This window comes from Podarcis pityusensis (genome assembly GCF_964106645.2).
Source record: "Podarcis pityusensis genome assembly, chromosome: 3".
Classification (NCBI taxonomy): domain Eukaryota; kingdom Metazoa; phylum Chordata; class Lepidosauria; order Squamata; family Lacertidae; genus Podarcis; species Podarcis pityusensis.
The window spans coordinates 60,806,962-60,827,743 of record NC_138026.1 but is presented as its reverse complement, the minus strand read 5'-3'; the positions used below and the strand labels follow the sequence as shown (position 1 = coordinate 60,827,743).

General features: G+C 42.0%; 2 protein-coding genes across 6 annotated transcripts in view; both read left to right on the top strand.

The window, feature by feature from the left end:
- The window catches only part of MAP3K5 (mitogen-activated protein kinase kinase kinase 5), a 100,433-nt gene extending 95,587 nt beyond the window's left edge, over positions 1 to 4,846 (top strand). For 2 of the 4 annotated variants that reach the window (XM_080999503.1, XM_080999502.1), the window contains exons 27-30: positions 283 to 395; positions 1,528 to 1,640; positions 3,333 to 3,409; positions 3,875 to 4,846. In XM_080999503.1, coding sequence (XP_080855629.1) covers positions 283 to 395; positions 1,528 to 1,640; positions 3,333 to 3,409; positions 3,875 to 3,935 — 364 coding nt within the window. In that variant the 3' untranslated portion in view covers positions 3,936 to 4,846. Of the gene's footprint in view, positions 1 to 282; positions 396 to 1,527; positions 1,662 to 3,318; positions 3,410 to 3,874 lie in introns of all 4 variants that reach the window. The other 2 variants (XR_013984340.1, XR_013984341.1) reach the window with 2 other exon arrangements.
- A 2,320-nt stretch (positions 4,847 to 7,166) lies between these two features.
- The window catches only part of MAP7 (microtubule associated protein 7), a 102,400-nt gene continuing 88,784 nt past the window's right edge, over positions 7,167 to 20,782 (top strand). Inside the window, exon 1 of one of the 2 annotated variants that reach the window (XM_080999631.1) lies at positions 7,167 to 7,319. In XM_080999631.1, coding sequence (XP_080855757.1) covers positions 7,259 to 7,319 — 61 coding nt within the window. In that variant the 5' untranslated portion in view covers positions 7,167 to 7,258. Of the gene's footprint in view, positions 7,320 to 7,527; positions 7,611 to 20,782 lie in introns of those variants that run through there. The other variant, XM_080999630.1, reaches the window with a different exon arrangement.

The following is a 20,782-nucleotide window of genomic DNA, read 5'->3' as shown; positions in this document are numbered from 1 at the left end:
TCCTCCTCAGATTTTATTTGCCATAGGCAGGGTAGAAATTAAACAATAAATGCATTTCACTTAAATGAATGGAAGTTGCATAGGTTTTGGAACTTCAGAAATAGGCCTAACAGGTGCCTCTTCATTTGCTTTGTCATGGAAGTTGTGTGAAGATACGGAAGTAGCTTTGGGGAATTACTAATGCAGTTCTGCATTTTTTTGCTTTTCACTTCATGTTGTTGCCTTGGCAAACACATAGTGAAATGTAACTCTTTCCTTTCATCTCTCTGACTTCCTTAACAGGCTACTGGAAGAGCTAGTGCAGAAGGAGAGAGAATTTCAAGCCTTGTTGCATCACGCTATAGAAGAAAAGGAACAGGAAATCAAACACCTGAAGCTTAGGACTCAACCAATAGGTGCTCCACTAGAATCTTCAAAGGCAATTGCTCCTCAAAGCACTTTTCAAAAGAAGACTGAGCAGTCAAAGCCTTCACATGCATCCTGACCCATCTTTTTCATTTTGGTTGTTTTGCCTCCTTTCTTTAAGACCCTTTATCACATTTTCTAGGCAGTTAGTTCTTTGAAACAGGCATATGATATACCCATAGCATGCATATTATTTCGGATACTGTATAGCATCAGTAAAGCAAGTGTTTTACCAATTTTACTTAGAACAAAGATTTATACGTTACTAGCTAACAGCAAGATTCTCTCTGAATTTTATTTCTAGGTTGTTGGGTTTTTTTAAAAAAGAAATCTGTAACATGCCTAGTTTTATTATTTATGTGTAAGCACTGACACTGGTCATTGTGAAGCTTTACCAGAGTAAGCAGGAGCAGAAACCTAGACCACAAAATGGAATGGTACAACTCACTTTTCTTAAGTACAGAGCAAAGCAAATGCCCATGAGGTTTCCCTGCAACAATTCAAATTAATTGTCACAAGGCTCGACCTTGTTGTAATTCAGCATGGCAGATCTTATGAAAGAATTCTGACAACAGATCTGATAAGATTTGGGTGCCTTCTGCCACTCAGTAATCACTTATCTATAAAGCTTTGCCCTAAGTTATTTACACATGCAAACTAAGATTTCTTTGAATCTTATGTTCTAGCACACATTGTTTTGAATCACTCTGCTGAAATAGCTATTTTGTGGACTAGTTAGGTCCATTTTTGTTATCACTTTTTAAAAAAACAATTCACATAAATTTGAACCATACATGATGTTTTTTAGCTAGCTGCACTTTATGTACACAAGGATCATGAACAAATATTTTTCTTCCAAATGGGTTCTCCCAAATCAAGTCACTTAAAATGACAAATGGCATGATTATGGGTACAGTCCTTCCCTGCCATTTCTTCATATTGGCTGCCGATCATAATTAGCACAAGCTCAGTTCTGAAGTTCACAGTCTTTATCTAGCACTTCGCCCCATTGGCAACTATAGGGCACATGATGTAAAATTCCGCGTGAAGGTTGGAGGAAGTTTATGGGTCCATGTAAATGTAAAAATGCACTAACTTACCAGTCTCAAAAATTTGTTTCAGCTATTCCTGGCACGTCTCTGTCTCACCATAGCACAACTGATGGAGGGGTTGAAGATCCAGATCTTACTAATTGGCTGAGAGTTCATGGTGCTGATGAAGAAACCATAAACAGGGTAGGAAAGATATTTTATTAGGTATGTTCTGTTTGTGATTTTGCTAGACCCAGAGGTTTAGTTTGCAAACCTTTAAATGTTGCTTTATCTGTTTAATGAGGGGGGAAATCAAATAATGGGAAGAAAATGCGATGTGTATAAAAAACATAAAAAGAATTGCTATATTTGTTCATCATTCCTGGATTTGAATTAATATTGTGTGTTGAAATACATTATGTCTGATCACTGGATCACTAGTTCAGTCATGAGCTACTTTTATTACAGTGGTGCCTCGCAAGACGAAATTAATCCGTTCCGCGAGTGTCTTCGTCTAGCGGTTTTTTCGTCTTGCGAAGCAACCCTATTAGCGGCTTAGCGGATTAGCGCTATTAGCGGTTTAGCGGCTATTAAAGGCTTAGCGGCTTAGCGGCTTAGCTGATAAAAGGCTATTAGCAGCTTAGCGGCTTAGAAAAAGGGGGGGGAAAGCGAAAAAAAATCTCAAGACTCGCAAGACATTTTCGTCTTGCGAAGCAAGCCCATAGGGAAATTCGTCCTGCGAAGCAACTCAAAAACGGAAAACCCTTTCGTCTAGCGGGTTTTCCGTCTTGCGAGGCATTCGTCTTGCGGGGCACCACTGTATTTATTACTTAGTCCAATATCACTGTACTATAGCTGAGCTGTAGGCTTTCTACATGTCACATATGTGTTCTGCCACTGAGCTATGGGCATTCAGGGCATAAGTGTGAAGAATCTCTGTAAACTACCATTAAGTCAAACATATTCCCCCCCCCCAAAAAAAGTCACTTTTTTTGGCAAATGAACAAATCAGGAGCTGACGGTGTCATAAGGAGTCACCTTCTTGACACTGGTGTCACTTACTGCTCATCTGGGTGGGCCAGGATGCTAGCGAGGTCAGGGTTGCATGGATGCATTGGTAGAAATGCTGGATTGGCTTTTCCAGTGCACGCATTCAGCCCCGACCTTGACAACAACTCCTGGATAAAACCTTCTGTGACTTTATTGCAGTCCACAAAGCAGCTAAACAAGCAATCTTCTACTTACAACTTTGCTTAGTCCCATGACTTCTGTTACAAAATAAATTCTAAATGGTTCATAGATGCCGGTTGTTGGGCTGTTGTTGTTTTAAATGCTTATAGCTGATATTCTTAATGTCTAGAGTAGAGGTAGGGAAACCTGTGGTCCTCCTGATGCTGCTGATAGACTCCAGCACCCATCATGATTGACCTATGACCATGCTGACTGGGAGTTGGAGTCCAACAGTATCCAAAGGGCCACCGGTTCCACAGCCCTGAACTTTAGTGTAAAAATGCTAATGCACTAATGACTAGCACACTGCTTAATTTTGAGCAGTTTATCTGGTTCTTTATGCACTGCCTCTGACCAAAGCTCAGTTGTCTTTATTATAGTCTTTACAGTGTAAGATCCAGAGTTCTGTAGAAAGAATCCAGAACACCATGGTTCTCTTACTTGGCTCTTATGGGTACATAAAGAACTAAAGTATTAAACAAAAGTATTACATTACTCTTACACATTCATCTTACACTTTTCTTCATATGTTACATGTGCTCTGTGCATCTTTCAGACAAATAGACTTTGATTTAATCGGGGATATTGTATAACCCCAAGAATAAAGCAAGAGTGATAACCAGTGGCACAATCAGCATAACTTTCATCATAGATTTCTTGTTTTAGTTTTTGGCCGAAGACTACACACTAATGGACGTTCTCTGCTATGTTACTCGAGATGATCTAAAATGCCTTAGACTCAGGTAACCAAGTGTTTTTTGTTTTTGTTTTAAAAAACAACTTGTAGTACTCATTTTATCAAAGGGCTTATTGTTATTTCAATGAATCGATTACTTTTATTTGCAAGCTTTAGACTGACATAATCTTTCACATATACATATTGAATCCTTATTTATAATGCATTTATACAAATTGTGTTGCTTTTTAATGTATTTTTTTAATGATAGCTAAAACTAAACTAGTACATTTTATCAATTACGTAACTAGTGCACTGCATTTAATTATAAGATATACATCAAAATCTCCATTAGGATGTCATTATTGCACAGTGATTGATAGGAACTAAAATTAATGTGCATTGTTTCTGCTTAAGAAGCGCACAAGGTGTCTGAATGAAGACATTTTGCCAGTGAAAATACTGTTTGTTGTGAGTAAAACAAAACAAAACAAAACAAGAAAAAAAAGCCTGCTGTGACTTTCTTTTGCAGAGGTGGGATTTTATGTACACTGTGGAAGGCCATCACTGACTTCCGAGAGAAGCACACCTGACCCCAACTGAAGGGATTCCTCCATCTCTGAAGAGAACTGGAGCTTTCCAGCAGCCCAGAACAGGAGTTCTGTATTAAAAAAAAGATAAAAATGCTGTTGCACTTTAATCCAGTATTTGTTTACTGTTGCTAAGGACACTGTAGCTTTCTGGCTGCGTCTACTCCTAACGTTCCTGAGAGACCTGTCTACAACATTAAATTTTATTTTAGTTTTAAATATTTTTTTACACAGAAACTTCTCTTTTTCTAAAATGATGGAACAGCGGCTATAATTAACAAAACCCATGTAAATATTACAAAGACCCATTGTACGATTTCATGTGATTCCACATCAGTGAAGCAAATGTGAAAATTAGCTTTCTGCGTTAATATGTGTAACCAGAGCCTGTGATAGGGGCAGGGTGTTTTCTGGGACTCGGTCTCTTTTTCTCAGCCTGCAGAAGAGAATGATGAGAGACCTATCAGTTCAATCTCAGGGTGGCTTTGCAGCTTGCCTGGGGTGGGGTGGGTGGCTCAGTAGAAGGGGTAGGTTTTGGGCAGGGGAAACACAAGGGCCCATGGGTAGTGTCTTTCCAAGAACTGAAGACATTGTTCTGAGGCCATTGCATGTTTTCATAATTTGGGGTGGAATTCGTAACTGAAATGATTGTGTAAAGCTTATTTGGTAGCTTTTTCCTTCTAGTATGCTGAATATTATACTTGGTACTTACAGTCCTTTATAAATGTTTATATTGTTTTTATTTTAGTAACTTAAATCCTGGTCTACAGTGCAATTTGTTTTTAGTGTTGTTTATGTACTACTGAACTGTACCAGTTACATATGCCTGAAAATACATATAGTACTGTTAGCTTGTTCTAAAGCTATCCATTGTGATATACATTTTAGGAATAAAAAATGATGCACAATTCTGATAGATTTCTTGACTTACTGGGTTTAAAGTTGTAGTTGAAAGATCTGAACTATGACAAACAGGAGGAAATGGAGAATAATTAAAGGGTCCTGCTAGTGAAAGTATAGCAGGCAGAAACATCTTTACAGAAGTACAGTACAGAGAAGTGTCTAAATATCTGTAGAAGTTAGAAAAGCTACCCATCAATTTGTACATCAAAGGAATGTGCAGATGCATTTTTTAATCAGTGGGAAAATAACTGATAGGATTTTAGTACACTTGACCATACACTAATTAGTCACCAGTGCACTAAAAACTGCTTTCACATACTTTTAGTTTAGTGCTAGTCTTAAATCATCAAAAGGGCTGAGGTGGGCCAGTAGCTAAATTGAGTGCTTTTGTCTCTCAATAGAAGCCTGGCACAGTCTGAGTTCTTGCTTCTGTACAAGAACAGAAGAAGCCTGGTTTAGTTGGTAGTGTGTTTTTTTTGGTTTTTTTTAAATTAGTTTAGTGATGATAAGTTATAAGAGCTGCTGCATGAGTGTTGCCCTGGAGTTGTCTTTGTACCCTAATGAAAGTTGCACTGGTGCAGTAGCTCAGGAGATTATGGCCAGGATCCAAAGTACCATGCATATACTTGTGCACTCTTCCTGGCAATGCTTTTGGACTTGAGGGCCATTCAAAAATAGGGTGGCGGGTATGTGTGTGGAGGTGGAGGCCTGTTGTTGGAAAGTGGGAGGGTTTCCCCCCCCAAAAAAAACTCCCATTAGGAGTGTGCCAAAAGTAGCAAAATCAGATTTCAGGGACAGGACAGTGGCAACACATAATATAATCCCCTCTCCCTACCAACAAGGCTGGACTGCCCTTTGCTCTGGTGCAACAATCTTTTCCAACCAACCAATGAGGTAGCTGCCAAAATCATCACTATACGTTTAGTATAAATTTCTGATTTAGCAATAGCAAACCAAATGCCAATACCGTTGAATTTTAAAGAAAAATGCATCAGGAGCGCTGTTCAATGGCAAGTGTCCTCCCTTGCCCTATTTATCTCTCTCCATCCTCATTGCCAAACATCATTTCCCTCACAACTCACTCATGTGAGGCTGATCAGCCATGGCCTGTGTGCGAAAAACACAGCTTCTCAGTACCCATTGCTGCAGAAGGGTCAGCTGGACCTCACTGAGCTTTCTGCACCAGTAGATGCGCTACACCAGTGGATGAACTAGCATTCATAATGCTTGGAAGGGATCCTTTAAATTTACAAGGAGCTCTGCAAGCCTCAAAAGCAAGAAAATAAATGCAGCTACATGTCCAGAGACTGAAGTTAACTTGGTAAAGCTGAATGCAGCTCAGGAAACAGGCATAAAGAAGAAATGCTTTTAAACTCATTGACTGTTCAAATGGGTCATTGTAATGCTGTTTCGCATGCATTGCGTAGGATTCTTTTATTTCTTTAGTTTGGGTTATATAATGCTGTAATTTCTTTACAATCGGTACTAGATTTCATTCACCTTCTCCAGGCTACGGAATGAACCGTGGCTTTATCACCATCTGCTGCTGTTCGTTGCTGCACTTTGGCTCCAATTAATCCAAAGTTCACAGTTCATTTCTCCCGACTGTTTTGTGGATTTCAAAGTTTAGCCAAACGGATTTCTATTTCGATTAGCATATGCTAATCCGTGGCCCTTCGTTCGTGCAACCCCCCCCCTTACGCTTAGCCAAATTGCTCGTCTAGCCAGGGGGGCTCGGACAGTGCAGGATTCCGAAGGGACTGAGGTGCCTAAAGGCGCTTGGATCGCAACAGAATCAAGGAAGTACACGCGAGAGCGGAAGATAAAGCGAGGGTTATTAAAATGCCAATTTCTGCCGCCGCCGCTCCCTTGAGCCCCATATACAATAATGTGCAGCTTTCAAGACGTTCGGGCGGAAGCGCCACTTCGCACTTTATTGTTGCCTGTTTATTTAGTCGGCTGAGCAGACGCCCCAGTCAGAACGATGGTTCTCTGGGCGAGGCAAAAGCCTCAATCCTTCAGGAACAATCCAAGCGACTTCAATGGGGCGGGCAGACCAACAAGCAGCCCCCCACCCCACCCCACCCCTCAGCCAATGAAAGTCTCCCCATGGCCGTGCCGTTTAAAGGCACCACAGCCCTGCCTGAGCAAGAGCTGGAGATGGCGGGGCTCCGTCGCGCCTCGGGCAGGGGTAGGAGAAGGCGGCGGCGGCGGCGGCATCCTCAACATCTCCCTCGCCTTCAACCTGCCCACTAGATGGCGCTGCCTGCCATAAACACCCGAGCCCGGCCACGCGCCCCTCCCTCCCGGGTCTGCTTGTGGCGCGCGCGCCTTTTCCCTCTCACCTGCCCGGGCCACGTTCCGCTCCCCGGGGGTGGGACGGAGCAGCTCCGGGGCGGAGCGCCGGAGCGGAGGGAGCCGACATGGCGGAGGCAGAAGGAGCGGCCGCCAAGAAGAGCAGCGGCGTTCCCGCTGCCCAAACAGGTGAGTCTGGCCCGTGGCTCTCAGCCGACGGGGCTGAAGGGGCGCCGTGGGGGGTGGGCGTCTGTTTGGGAGGCGGCGAGCGCCCGGGCGCCCCTCTCCCCTCTTCGCCCGGCTCGAAGCCGGATGTTATTGCTGAGGGAAGGAGTCTGAAAACACCAGATGCGCTCCAGGGTGGAGGCGCGCCAGCGAGTCATAGGACTGGCGCGGAAGGCGCGCCTGCTGAGGTGATGCGGATGCACTCAGGCGGCCGCCCTGGCCACTGGGTCCGGCCGCCGCCTCCTGCTGGAACAGGTAAGGGCACCGCACCTGCACAACCCCAGTTTCTCAGGAAGACTAAAAAGAATAAAAATCGTCCTATACCTGTGGTTGCTTTGTGACCTTCATCTTGGTCAAGGATGTGGAGCCAAGGCTCCGTTATCCAGAATAAAATCCCCAGCCCCAAAATAAAATCGAGGGTTTCAGTGCGGCCATAACCACGAAAGTTCTGATGTGCAAGAGAACTAATGGGTTGTATGAGAATAGTCGGGCTTTCAGAAATTGCAGTCAAGTTGGTTTACTTCCTTCTTAATCCCCCCCTCCCATTTTCTTACATTGTCAGGGTTCCTCTGCCATTAGCAATGATTGCAGCTTTTCACAGAGAAAAGCTGCACCTGTTGAATATCTGCTTGCTGGGCAACAATTAAAGGCAGCCTTGCTAGATAAAAACTGGCGAAGCTGTCGCTGATTTCCCCAGCATCTTCTGTTGTTTACTTTGTTATGGTAAGGGGTTGGATTTTAGTGGAATCTTGGCACTTGCAGCTTGTGCTATAATGTTTTCTGTGATTTGCTCATGGGCTTTTTTTTTACTTTGAGGTGCGACACATTTAAAGAGAACAGAACAGAACTGTGACATCTAGTGTTTGCCAGCTTTTTTTTGAACATCAGACCATTACACAGTTTGTTTATTCTGTAGGGTAGTAAAGAGGTGGATTAAGCAAATCATAACTCTGTTGGTAGGAGCATGGTACAACACAGTAGCTATTAAGACTAGCAGATAAGGACCCATTTTATGTTGCAGGGCCCCCAAAGACTGCCATGGACAGCAAGCCAATATGTTTCCCTGGCACAGCTCCCCTAGGACCTATGCTGGAGAAATCATCTCTTACCCTTTCAAGCCGAGGGAGGTGTGAAGTTGTGTCCCCACTGGAGCCATCTGCCACTCTTGCATGTTTACAAGCCCTTTTGGACAGCTTTCCCCATATCCTGGCTGAGATTCCCTTCCTTTACCCCCTAAGCTTTCCTGGAACTCAACAGCTGTGTCCCTTAAGTATTGCATACTGCCTCAGAGAAGGGAACATTTTCGCCCCCAAACTCCCTTCGCTCCATCTGGTTCATTAATTACTGGAACGCCCACCTTGAAATAATCCTGCCTGTGTCTCTCTCTAGTTTCCTTGCCCTGTTTCCCATCTTGGTAGGGCAGCCCACAGAGTTTTGCCTTTCCCTTTTAGAACCTATTTACTTTCAAACAATCCTAACAATGGGAACTAACTGCCGTGGGTCCAGTGTCCTTCAATAATGTGCTAATCAGTTGATGGGGAATAGCAATTGAAGATGGCTGGTGACTTCTTGTAGACTTCCTAAACCCATCTCACTGGCCCCTGTGGAATACAGGATGCAGGACTAGATGGAAATTTGGTCCAGAAAACTGGACATTTATAGGTCTCTCCTCTCACTTTAAGTCTCACAAGATACCAAGGCCAAGCCTCAGGTACCTTAAGTGATGCAGGCCTGAAACCTCTCACTATGAAGTCAAACCAGGTCACCCTATTTCTCCCTCTCAAGCCATCCCCCCCTCCTTGCAGGATTAGCCACACATGATAGTGGGGAGCCCTTTGCCTTTGTCCTTCAACTGCCACCTTTGCATTTTGCTCATTTGACTTGGAAGTGGCCCTGATCTAGATTGCCATGAGTGTAAGGGAGTTACGTTTTATTTTTAAACTATATTTTCCAGGGTTTTATAGCTTGGTTGGCAGCACTTGGAGAGCAGAACCTTTCAGCATGCTGATTTCTACAGAGTGTGGTTAATCTGATTTGAAAGCTTTCTGCTAAAAGGCAGGTGTACGCTTTGCAGTCGAAAATCCTGTGCAGAAGTACATGCATGGATAACTCTACTTGGTCCTAATGGAATGACTCATAGCAATAAATTTGAACGTACATGAAAAAGCACACTTGCTAGAGTTGTGGCATGGTGTGTGTGATTAATGATTTCAATTTTAATTTGAACTAGCTTACTGAGTAGAAATAGCCAATTCTGGGTACACTGTATTCTACTTTTAAGGATGGTCAGTATTGCAGCTGGTTCTGGGAGTGCGTGTTATATGAGCTGATTTGCACTTCCTTGTTTTATTGGTATCATAATTGTACTCCTGAAGCCACACATTGAAATAAAGCTAATACTCGTCATGCCTTGTTTCTTATATTGTCTGTCTCTTGTGTAGCATTGCAGTTTTTTCTACATATCTGTTTTATTTAAATTGCCATAAAGAATAGAGATTCATGGGCAGGGTGCTAAAGATCTGTAGCTAGATGTGTGCTTTTTAACACTTTATGCACTATTTCTGGATTAGGAGCTGAATGGGAGGGTGTGAAACTGCCAGGTAATTTCATGGAAATGAAAACTCTGAAATAAGAAAGCTCTCTTTCTTGAACTACAGAAGCATAGTGCAAAATTGCAAATAATGTTAACCAATAATTTGCCTAAACCAGCATAGGTGTGCTGACTGGGGCTTAATGGAGTTGTAATCCAAAGCATCTCTAAGGCACCAGGAGATAAAGGCTGATTAATCTGTGCATGATGATCCAGTCAAATATTTTTGAATCAGTGTGGGACATTTGGAAGATACCCTGAATAGTTGACAGCAAAACTACAGTGCTGTTTTTAACTGCATGCTAGGTAGCTTTGTCAGGGTATGCAGGATACAGCCATATTTGAATAGCTTGGTGACTGTAGTATCTTGGTATCTCCAAGACTGGATTTTTGCAATGTGTTTTATATGGGGCCTCATTTGGGCCTGAACCAGACATTCCATCTAGCGCAGAATGCAGCAGCTAGACTGTTGATGGGGGTAGATGGTTGATAGCATGTGACATCTTCTAAAACATCTGCAGTGGCTGCCAATATGACACTGGGCCAGGTTCAAGGTTCTTATATTAATATATAAAGCCCTGAGCACCCTCAGTCTAGGATACCTTAAAGACCACCTGAGCTCTTATATCACAGCTCAATCTCCCATGTTTACAGAGACTTGCCTGATTCGCTTCAACTAGAAGTCAGACATTTAGTGTCAGCAGCCCCACGCTGTGTCCAGCAGGCATTCTCAGTACTGACATTCAAGTGTTTCTTGAGGACCTCCTTATGCTGCCAGGCCTATTCTCTTTTAAGTTTTCTTAAGATTAGCCAGTCATTTGAATGATTATTTGGCATTGTTTTGATGACATTCTGGGCTTTATTATATGTGGATGTATTGTACACCACCTTGATATGTTATGTGATAAATACCGGTAAGTATTCTGCAATATGTGAAAGGGATGCAATCTTTGCCCAGAGAGTATTCAGTCTACTTTAGACAAAGATGGTAGTAGAGTGACAAGGTACAGAGTGAAATATCGGCATGAGCATAAGAGGAAAAAGTCAGATTAGCCAGAAGGAAAGCTAAAGGTTCAGAATTTTCTTTTTGCTCAAGAATGGTCTTGAGTGGGGCTGGCCAAAGAAGGAAGACCTGTCTATTGCAGACAGTGGCGCATTTAGGTTTTTGAGACTCTGGACTTAATAGCTTCCCCACGTCTTTAAATTGTAAGGTGCGTTACTTAACTAACTTCAAAATCTAGTCAGCTACCCCTGCTGCATTTGGTAAAAGGTAAAGGGACCCCTGACCATTAGGTTCAGTTGCGGACAACTCTGGGGTTGCGGTGCTCACCTCGCTTTATTGGCCGAGGGAGCCAGCATACAGCTTCTGGGTCATGTGGCCAGCATGACTAAGCCACTTCTGGCGAACCAAAACAGCGCACGGAAACTCCGCTTACCTTCCCACCGGAGCGGTACCTATTTATCTACTTGCACTTTGATGTGCTTTCGAACTCCTAGGTAGGCAGGAGCAGGGACCGAGCAATGGGATTTGAACTGCCAACCTTCTGATCGGCAAGCCCTAGGCTCTGTGGTTTAACCCACAGCACCACCCAGCTGCATTTGGGGGCAATTCTGATTGTTCTGCTAAGTGGGGACCTGATCATCTGCTTTGTTGGCATGACTAATGGAAGTGGGACATGCAGACAAAGGAGACTGTGAGCCAACATATGCTTTTACCTTTTGTACCAGAGTTTTTAAAAGTATCTCTCAGTTGAGAACAGCACATACTTGATCCTATTCAGAGTTGGGGGAACCACAGCCCATTGCTTTCAGTGGGCTTATTTACCCTAAACTCTGCTGCTGCTGCTGCTGTTGTTGTTCTTACCTTGTTAGTCATTTGTTACACTAATGGCTTCCAAGCAACTAACAGCAGATTTAAAACCAAAGTATGAATGGACATACATTATAATAGGAACACATTCATGCAAAGTGCTGCAGTTCATAAAAAAGGCAAAGCAACACCCCCACAAAAGTCCATCTGACTCTGAATAGGGTCAAGCTGCTTAATGGTTTGGTTTTTCTGTATTCAGCATAAGCTTGCTCCTTCAAAATCTCACATGATGTTCAGAACTGAATGTGCCGAGTAACGTCTTGACTCTGATTTTTGTTGTGCAAATTGTTTGTTTCACCCCCTCCCCCTCCCGGAATCTATTTAATTCCTTACATCCTAGAATTAGTGTTTGCTACAGAACTCTCTTCGAAAAGCAGGGCTTTCAGTTTGCTCTTTTGCAGTGGGTGTGTGTGTAATATACAAAATATCTTACAACAAGGTGTAGCAGGTGATCACGTTAATAAAAGGCTGGAACTCAGGCGAATGTAATTCAAATCAGTCCCTGGTATTTGTGTGCCCCTAGCTGATGTAAAGCAATTTCTTTGCCAATGTGTGCCATGCCAGGATATGGGGTAGCAGAATCCAAATAGCGTGTAGGTGGATGAAATGAATAGGTTGCAATGCAGGTTAATTACTTTCTGGAGGTGTTAGTCACAAGGACATGGAATTATATTCAGTGGTATGTTTTGAGATATCCTCTTTTCTACAGAGGAAATAGATTTTTCTCCCTTGATAGATGGCAGCACCATACCAGCATAGGCGTCACTATTTACAGGAGAGTTCTTTTCCTTTAATCAGTTTATGGAGAGTTCTTCCTCTTTCATCTTCTTTGTAACTGAGCATGAGCCACTGTTCTAGATCAGCCTTCCCTAAGCAGTCACCATTCCCCACCAGATGTTGCAGGACTGCAGCACCCTGACCGCTGGCTTTTATGGCAGGGGCTGATGGAAGTTGTAGTCTATGTTGTTTTCTGGGACATACTTCATGAAAGCTACCTTTTAAGTGGCTTTCTGTATCAAAGTTCATCTAGTCTTAAACACGTGGAAGCCAAGAATCACATGTTACATTTTAATAAGTCTTTCTTTCTTGTTTAAAATTATATTTTTTAATGGCTGTAGTGGAACACACCATTACAGGGTGAAAAATCCACTGAAATCCTTGAGACATGTGCACTTGTAACTGTAAGCAGGATGGCATACTAAGTGTTTAAAAACAGAAGCTGTTTTTGGTAATCTTGCACTAGAAATGGCTCATGCTTTTCACTAAACTTCCCCTGAGCTGTCACCCTTTACTCTGCTAGTGCATGAGAATGGATGTTCTTTGTCAAGGAAAATATTTTAAGGGAAATAAATGCATCAGTCCTAACACACATCTGCTGTGATCCACATCCCGTGTCTTTATCAAATTTCCTTTCTAAGAAGAGAGACGAGAGAGCCTTGTGGATACAGATCTTCCTACACTTTGGATCAAGTTTATTTGCTTGTAATTATGGAGTGTGTATTTTACGTCAAATAAATAGCTTTAAATTTGTTCCACCCAAGAAGGCAGTCTGACCTAGTCTCCATTGGTTGTGCACAAACATGTACTATTTTGAGAGTAGACATTTTATTTTGATTCTGGGAATGGGAAGATTCACCTTATTGGCTGTTGCTTTTATTTTTTACTAGGTATATTTTACAAGGCATATCTTGTAACTGGTGAGGCAAACAAAATGTCAAAAGCATGAATACCAGTCAGGTTTTCTTTGGATGTCATAAAATTCCTTTAATTCCTGGAGCAATTTCAAAACTGTTTACACACACACACAGAGAGAGAGAGAGAGAGAGAGAGAGAGAGAGAAACAAACAAACAAACAAACAAACATATAAATGCATATACAGTTGTACCTCGGGTTAAGAACTTAACTCGTTCTGGAGGTCCGTTCTTAACCTGACACTGTTCTTAACCTGAGGTACCACTTTAGCTAATAGGGCCTTGCGCTGCTGCCGCACAATTTCTTTTCTCATCCTGATGCAAAGTTCTTACCCCGAGATACTATTTCTGGGTTACCAGAGTCTGTAAGCTGAAGCGTCTGTAACCCAAGGTACCACTGTACAGTGCTCTAAAAAAGAAGTGGTGTGTGGTTCACCTGATACCAGTTGCTGAGAATTGCAGGTGAGGAGAGTGCTGCTGTGCTCCAGTTCTGGTTGTGGGCTTCTCTTAGGCATCTGTGAGAACAGGGTGCTAGACTAGAGCCCTTGGAGTTATCCAGCAGGCTCTTTGGAGCAAGAGTAATGTGATTCATTGATGTGTTTGCCTCACATGCAAATTGTGAAGCAGGAAGGAAACTGCTCAGGGGAGGAGGGGAGGAGGAAGAACCTGCTGTGATTTCTCTTTACATTATATCCATCATCGCCCTGTGTTGATCTCCAAAGGCACTTTGGCAGGGAGATAACATAATGTTTTATGAAGGCAAGGTTGAGCTTTTAAGAATCTGCCCAACAGTCTCACATTTACCGTTGCCCTTGGAGAGCAGCTGCATTTTGAAATTTTATTTTATCACAAAAACATAGTAAATATAGGAAGGGGTGTTTCTTGCCGCCAGTTAACATACACAGAACGTTAATGACTGAAGATCCACAGTCTGAAGGCACAGACTGAGTAGTGAAGCAAAATAAGGTATAAAATACTGCAAACACTATCACACTTTAGGTATAGCCAGCTGCTCTGTGTAGTTAGTTGACAGGATTTAGTTATACACAGATTGAACCACAAGATGGTGCTGCTGACATTTTAATCGAAGGATATGCTGCTGAGCAGTAGCATTATTTCTGTTCTGTAAAGGATGTACTGTATTTATTTATGATGCCACTTTCTGAAGACAGTTGAAATGTTTGTATTATAACATACTCTGATCTTAACAAGTTTTCATTAAAATGATATTGCAGATAATGGTCCTGAAAAAGTGCTGAAAAAAATTTCTTTAAATTAAAAGCTGTCAAGATCAGATTGGTTTTCATTTAAAAGCAACATATTTCAGAAGGTGCTCTCACACATATTTACATATATAAAACATAAATGCCTTCTAGAATACTGATGCAATATTTTAAAGCCTTATAATAAAAAGTTTCACAGTCATATGCAGTATGATTACTGCACATTTCATAAAGAAAATGGAAAGTATAAGGGAGACCTTTTGCAGAGCAATCCTAACCCCTGGTGAAGGCTGGCTGAAGGGGGTTTAGGATGAGGCAGAAGGGTGGCCACCAACAGGGAGGACCTCTGCTGGCTGGCCATGGCCTTCTTATCCTGGAGGCCTCTGGTTCATCTGTAGAAAGCTCTGTGGGTATAGTTGCAATGATAGCAACATTTCCACCAGTGGTAGGACCTGATATGGGATGCTCTGGGCTGTGTTGGGATAGTCTTGGATACATTGGATTCAAAGCCCTTTCCTTCCTTCCTTTCTTCCTTCCTTGACAGTCACCCAGATCAGGTCTGTTGAATAATTAATTTCCCTCCTGCTAATTTAAATGAGGGGGCAATTCAGTAAGCAAACAAACAGCAGCAAGAGAGAAACCATCTCCCCACTCTGGCTGGAGCGAGTTAACAGGTAGGTTTGGAGCAAGATGTGGACAAATGGGCATGCCCTTCCTGCCATCCATTTCACTTAGGGAAGTTGGCTGAATTTTCAGTTGAATCTTACTTCAGCACTGGTGATAGGACAGCGTCTTCCATTGCACCTGAGGACAGCTAGCTTGGCGCGCGCGCACACACACACACACGCACACACGGCCAGCCATGTGGTACAAACAGCTCTGTCTTCCAGCACCACACAGCACCTGAATCTCCTACCCCCGCCTTAATCTGCTACCTGAGGCAGCCTAATGATAGAGCCGTCCCTGATGGTCAGTCCATGAAAGGAACAAATCTCCTACCACTTCACTCACCATATGCACATTTATGATTGCTCTGTTAATTCCAGTATAGGGAACAAAATGTGTGCACAGATCTTCCTCTTTTGATTGAACTATTTATTTTAAGACCATTTCTAAAAATATCCAGAAGGTATACAGTAAACCATAAATGCACAATAAAACCAATGGTCTAAACCACTGAAAGCAACATTAAAGACTATGAAAAGTACAACACAGCATCACACTGTAGAAAAGCAGAGTCCAGCTTTAATGGCCAGAGAGAGCCTGAAGAAAAGAGGCATGCCTTCAAAAGATGTCTGAAGGAACTAGCTGATGATATTTGCTATATAGCAACATTCCATAGAACAAGGGAAATGACAGGAAATATCATGGCCCACCATTCTAAAAGCTCATATGCCTAGTGGGCTTGGAAATTTATTTTTTAGAGTTCAGGGATCTTGGTTTGTGGTAAATGACGAAGGCATGTTATAAACTCTGAAGCAGTTCTTCCAGAGAGAGAGCGCAAGTGAGTGTGCATACAAAGGAAGTGTTTCATCTGTTTTCAAGGTGGAAAAGGATTTGGCATGTCAAAGATAATTAAACATTATCCCTCAATTTATCTCAATTAAGTAGGCAGTTTGTAGCCACCAGACAACATGCTTCTCTTTTCTACTTTGGAAAAAAAAATGCAGAAATGCAAGTGCCAAACATGTCCAAACCTGTTTTTGGGTTTAAATTGGCCATCCTTCTCTAACAACATGACAAAAACTACTACCAGACCACTAGAGTAGGAGAAAAACATTCTGAATGCCTAAGCTCTAGAGAATTAAAAGAAACAATCTCCTTGAGTAAGCGAGATGAGAGAGAAAGAGAGAGAAGTAAACACACAATTGCACTGCATATTTGGATAATGAGGAATTAACTGCTTAGTAGGCAATACCATTTAAGATGTAGAGATGGGAGGTTTTAGTTTGTTGGTAATATTAGTGTTGGCGCCATGATGAGGAAATATTAATGTTTATGTTTGGTGTATTAACTTTTCTTTGAAGTAGGCCCACATTTCTGGAAAAAAGTGCTTTATATATGGTTTTTACTTCCAAGTGCAAACCTGTACATTCCATTGTTCCTAAGTTAGCAATGGCAATTTATACCCAGAGTACTCATTTAATGGCATATAATTAACTTTCCCCCAAAGTTAAGGAAGGACTCAGCTATTTTGACTCCTGCTGCATATTTAAGTGTGTGGTAGATCATTTCATTCATTTTTAATCAGCTGTCCTCTATTTACGGTATTGTACTGACAATTTCCAGAGGGATAGTTATGTTGGTTACAGCAAAAATAGCAGAGAGTCTTGTGCCACACACTCAAGATGGAGCAAATGTATTAAGGCATCAGCTTTCACAGATAAGAATACACTCAATCACATGCTCAAAAACTTATGGCCTAATAACTTTAAGGTGCCATGATGCTTTTTCTGTCATCATTGACAGAATCAGTGTTCAAATTTGCTGCCTATTAAAGGTGTTGCTTAAAAAAACCACTATCTCTGATGGCAGCAAAGGAGCAGCAAATCAGGGTCTTTGTCCAAAACGTTGCGAGGGCATCAGGTTGGAAAGGCTGCACTAAAGGAAGTGTTTAGGGTGTGTGCTCACAATGGAATGTGCACAACGTGGCATAATCTTTTTTTTTTTTTAAATGATATTTATTGGATTTTTTTTAAGTTACAAAAAAAACAAAGTAGAAAAAGAGAGAAACAAACCACTTCCAACAATACGAATACAAATTCAAAATAAGAAGAAAAACAGAAAAAAACAAAAATACACCACAAACATTTAAAAACATTTAAAAACAAATCCATTATTCTCAAATCCTCAACTGTCATTACCTTCTTTCTTTGACCTCCTCCTCCTCCCTTTCTTTGTATCCCAGTTATTAATTATCCCAGCAAATCCTTTCCATATTTCATAATATTCTGTCATTACATTACCTTAAACTATTTTAATCTTATCTTTCTATTAAAAAAACCTTGAAACTTAAAACTTAAATCTTATCCTTACCAACTTCTCATAACCATAATATTCTTTCATAATTCTTTAAACATTTTTACTAAAGCCGAGTAATTTCATTCCAACATTTTTCTAACATTCATCAATTTTATAAAACAGTCCTAATAGTAAAAAAAAGAAATACAAACAAATCCAATCTTCATCCAGCGTCCCTTCCTCCTGGTCCTGGGTTTTGTCAGTCCTTATTATCCCATCGATCTAGCGCATTAACCTGGCAACCTTATATCCGAGGCCCTTAAGTCTCTTCCATGTCCCTTCCGCAGCTCTTCTTCATATTTGTAACTGTATTTTCCCTTGTCTCCTGCTCGTGGGAACTCCAGCTTGGCAATATTTTTGACTCTTCTCGACAGATCAGCCCCTTTTCCATATTCAACACTAAATTCCATGTGGTAGTTAAAAACATGTTTCAAAAACCCTCCAAAATTAAGAGCCCCCACAATCTCAAACATATCACGGCCCATTGCCAGATTTGAAAAGTCCAAACATCCCTGCATAGGGGGGTCAATCCAGCCCCCCATTTCCAAGCCAAACCAAACTTTTTCTTTCCAAATCTGGCTTTTTCCAAGTTCATTTGTCAAATCCGAAAGCTCATATTCCTGTTGGGCCTGTTCTGTCAGGACACACTCCTGATTTAATTCCTGGGTGGGCTCCACATATTTTCCCACTGCCTGTTCAAAATTTCTAGTCGAATTCGCCATCAAATTCATCTTCTCATGTAACTGTTCCAGTAGGGCATTTGTTTTATAGAAAGCACACAACAGAGCTTCTGAATACATTGTCTTGCAAGGTCAAATGTCTATTCCCACGATTGTAATCTGTAACAGCTGCCGGCTCCCTGGAATTGGTTACAGTTTCACAGTCTCCCTCTAGGGGGAAAACTTCTATTTGTTCTTGCAACAAAGTTTTCCTTTTTGAGATATTTTGTCAATATTTGTTCCTTTAAACTGCGAAGGGAAACAGTGGAATCACTATGTTTCTCTTCTTTTAGCTATCTGTCAAAAACGTTTGTCTCTGGTCAGTGAGCTTCAAACGTCAGTCCTGACACCCCGCTCCAGGATCAGGACAGTGGAAAGTTACTTTACTTTAAACTCACTTCTGCAGGTTTAAACAGTCCGAAAAAGATCCCCCTTCTTCTCCTGCTGTCGAAGGGGGGTTCCACAATTTTAAATGATGAAATCCAACCCTTTAGAGGCGATTTCCTGAGCTCTAGTTTACGTTGTCTTTGCTTTATTCTGTTTACAAAAGAACGGAAGGCTGACTTCCTGTTTAGACCTTCCTGTTTCAGTACCAAATTGAAATAAATTTTTAAGTCCAATTCCTTTCTGCTCGCAAGTCCTTATTTAAGGTCCAGTTGTTCAAAGTTTAAGTACTCACGGGTGCTTATTTTAGAGTCCAAATTGTCCCAGGAAAAAGGCAGCGCTCTCCGGCAACGGCTATGCAGCTTCGCTCCACGGAAATAGCAGTTGACTCACAGCACCGCGCCACTTCCCCCTCTTCACTTCGGAGCCCGTTAGTGGGTTCCTTTGCGAGTTGGGGGGGCGCTAAAGGTGCCCGCCGAGTCCCATGGTCACAGGCTTCATCCGCCTGTGATTTTTAAAAGGGTCCCCGCTTCGCCGTAGCAGAGAAGACCCGTTTCGCGCGGAGCTAGTCCCTCCAGTTCAGAGGGAGTCCGCCATTGCCGATGGCGCCACCCCGGAAGTCCCACACCGTGGCATAATCTTAGAAATGCCACCTCCTATAATTGCTGCTGAAGTGGATCTATCTGTCACTGTGATAGCAGGAGGTGATGCCACCTGCAAATGCATTTTATACTGCCATAGTCTCATATGGGAAGTTTGTTGAGGGAGAAACCCCCTGATGGGCACATTTCTGAATCATGGCTATTCTGTGGTGAATGTAGATGCCCTAAGGAATTCTAAATGCTCCTGTTTAGCAGTTTATTGGGGACTGGCAGGGACTGGCAGAGAATTTGTGGTTCAGGAGGGGGAAGATGTTGTTGAAGGTGAAATGGTGTGAATAGATTGTCCTGTACTCGTGTATTTATATTTGCATTTCCCCCTGCCTTTCTGTGGCAAGGACACCGAAGGTGGTCTACAGTGCAAAATTCTACATCATAGAGCAAGTTAGACTACAGGGTGTGCATGCAAAGCAGAAACATGAAAAGTTGAGTGACTTTGAGAATGTCATGTGACAGGTTAATATGAGACAAGACATTTAGAGAATGTATCCCTGAATACAGGCCTGAATTCCTCAGTGGTGTATTCTGTCCCCAAGTGTTCATCCATCTACTTTTGAAGCCAGGGAAGCATAATTGTGCATCCCAATTGTTCCTTTCATATTTGAAGCATTCAGGAAAGGCAAAGACCTCAAGGCTCAATGCTGATATCTTTATCATCTGCCATCATTTGCAATTGAACAGTTCAGTTCCTCGGGCCATGTACTTGGCTCTGGCAAATCCTTTGCAAAAATCAGCCACCCCATGTCTGATGGTCTTTCCTTTTCTGAAGCTTTCAGAAAAAAAAGGAATAAATTTAATAAAACACATTCATGACTGGTGGATATAGACAGGGAACTTCACAGTTATGTTTTTACAAGCGAAGTCCTTGGGAAAATGTCACATTGAGCATGTTGTCCTAAAATGGACAAGTGCATGAGGGAAAATTATGCCTCCTCCCCATAAATTAATCTGTGACAAGCCTCACTAGCAGTTTGAAATATTCTTGGGAAGAAGACTTATTGGAAGCAAGCCCCCCACTACCCTACTCATAATGACCCTTCAATATCTTAAAGTTGGGGTTGATAGGAGCTATAGTTGGAAACAACTGGAGGGCACCAGGATGGGGAATAGTGGCTTAAAGGATCGTGAAAGGTCAATTGTTCCCTATCCCATCATAGGGCTTTAATGTGTGAGGGGGAAACTGAAGGGGTCCCAAACTGAAGGGAAGGAACCCACAGGCTGCTTCCTTCCTTTCATTCTTTCAGTTCCAGCTGAGGTAAAGACTATCTC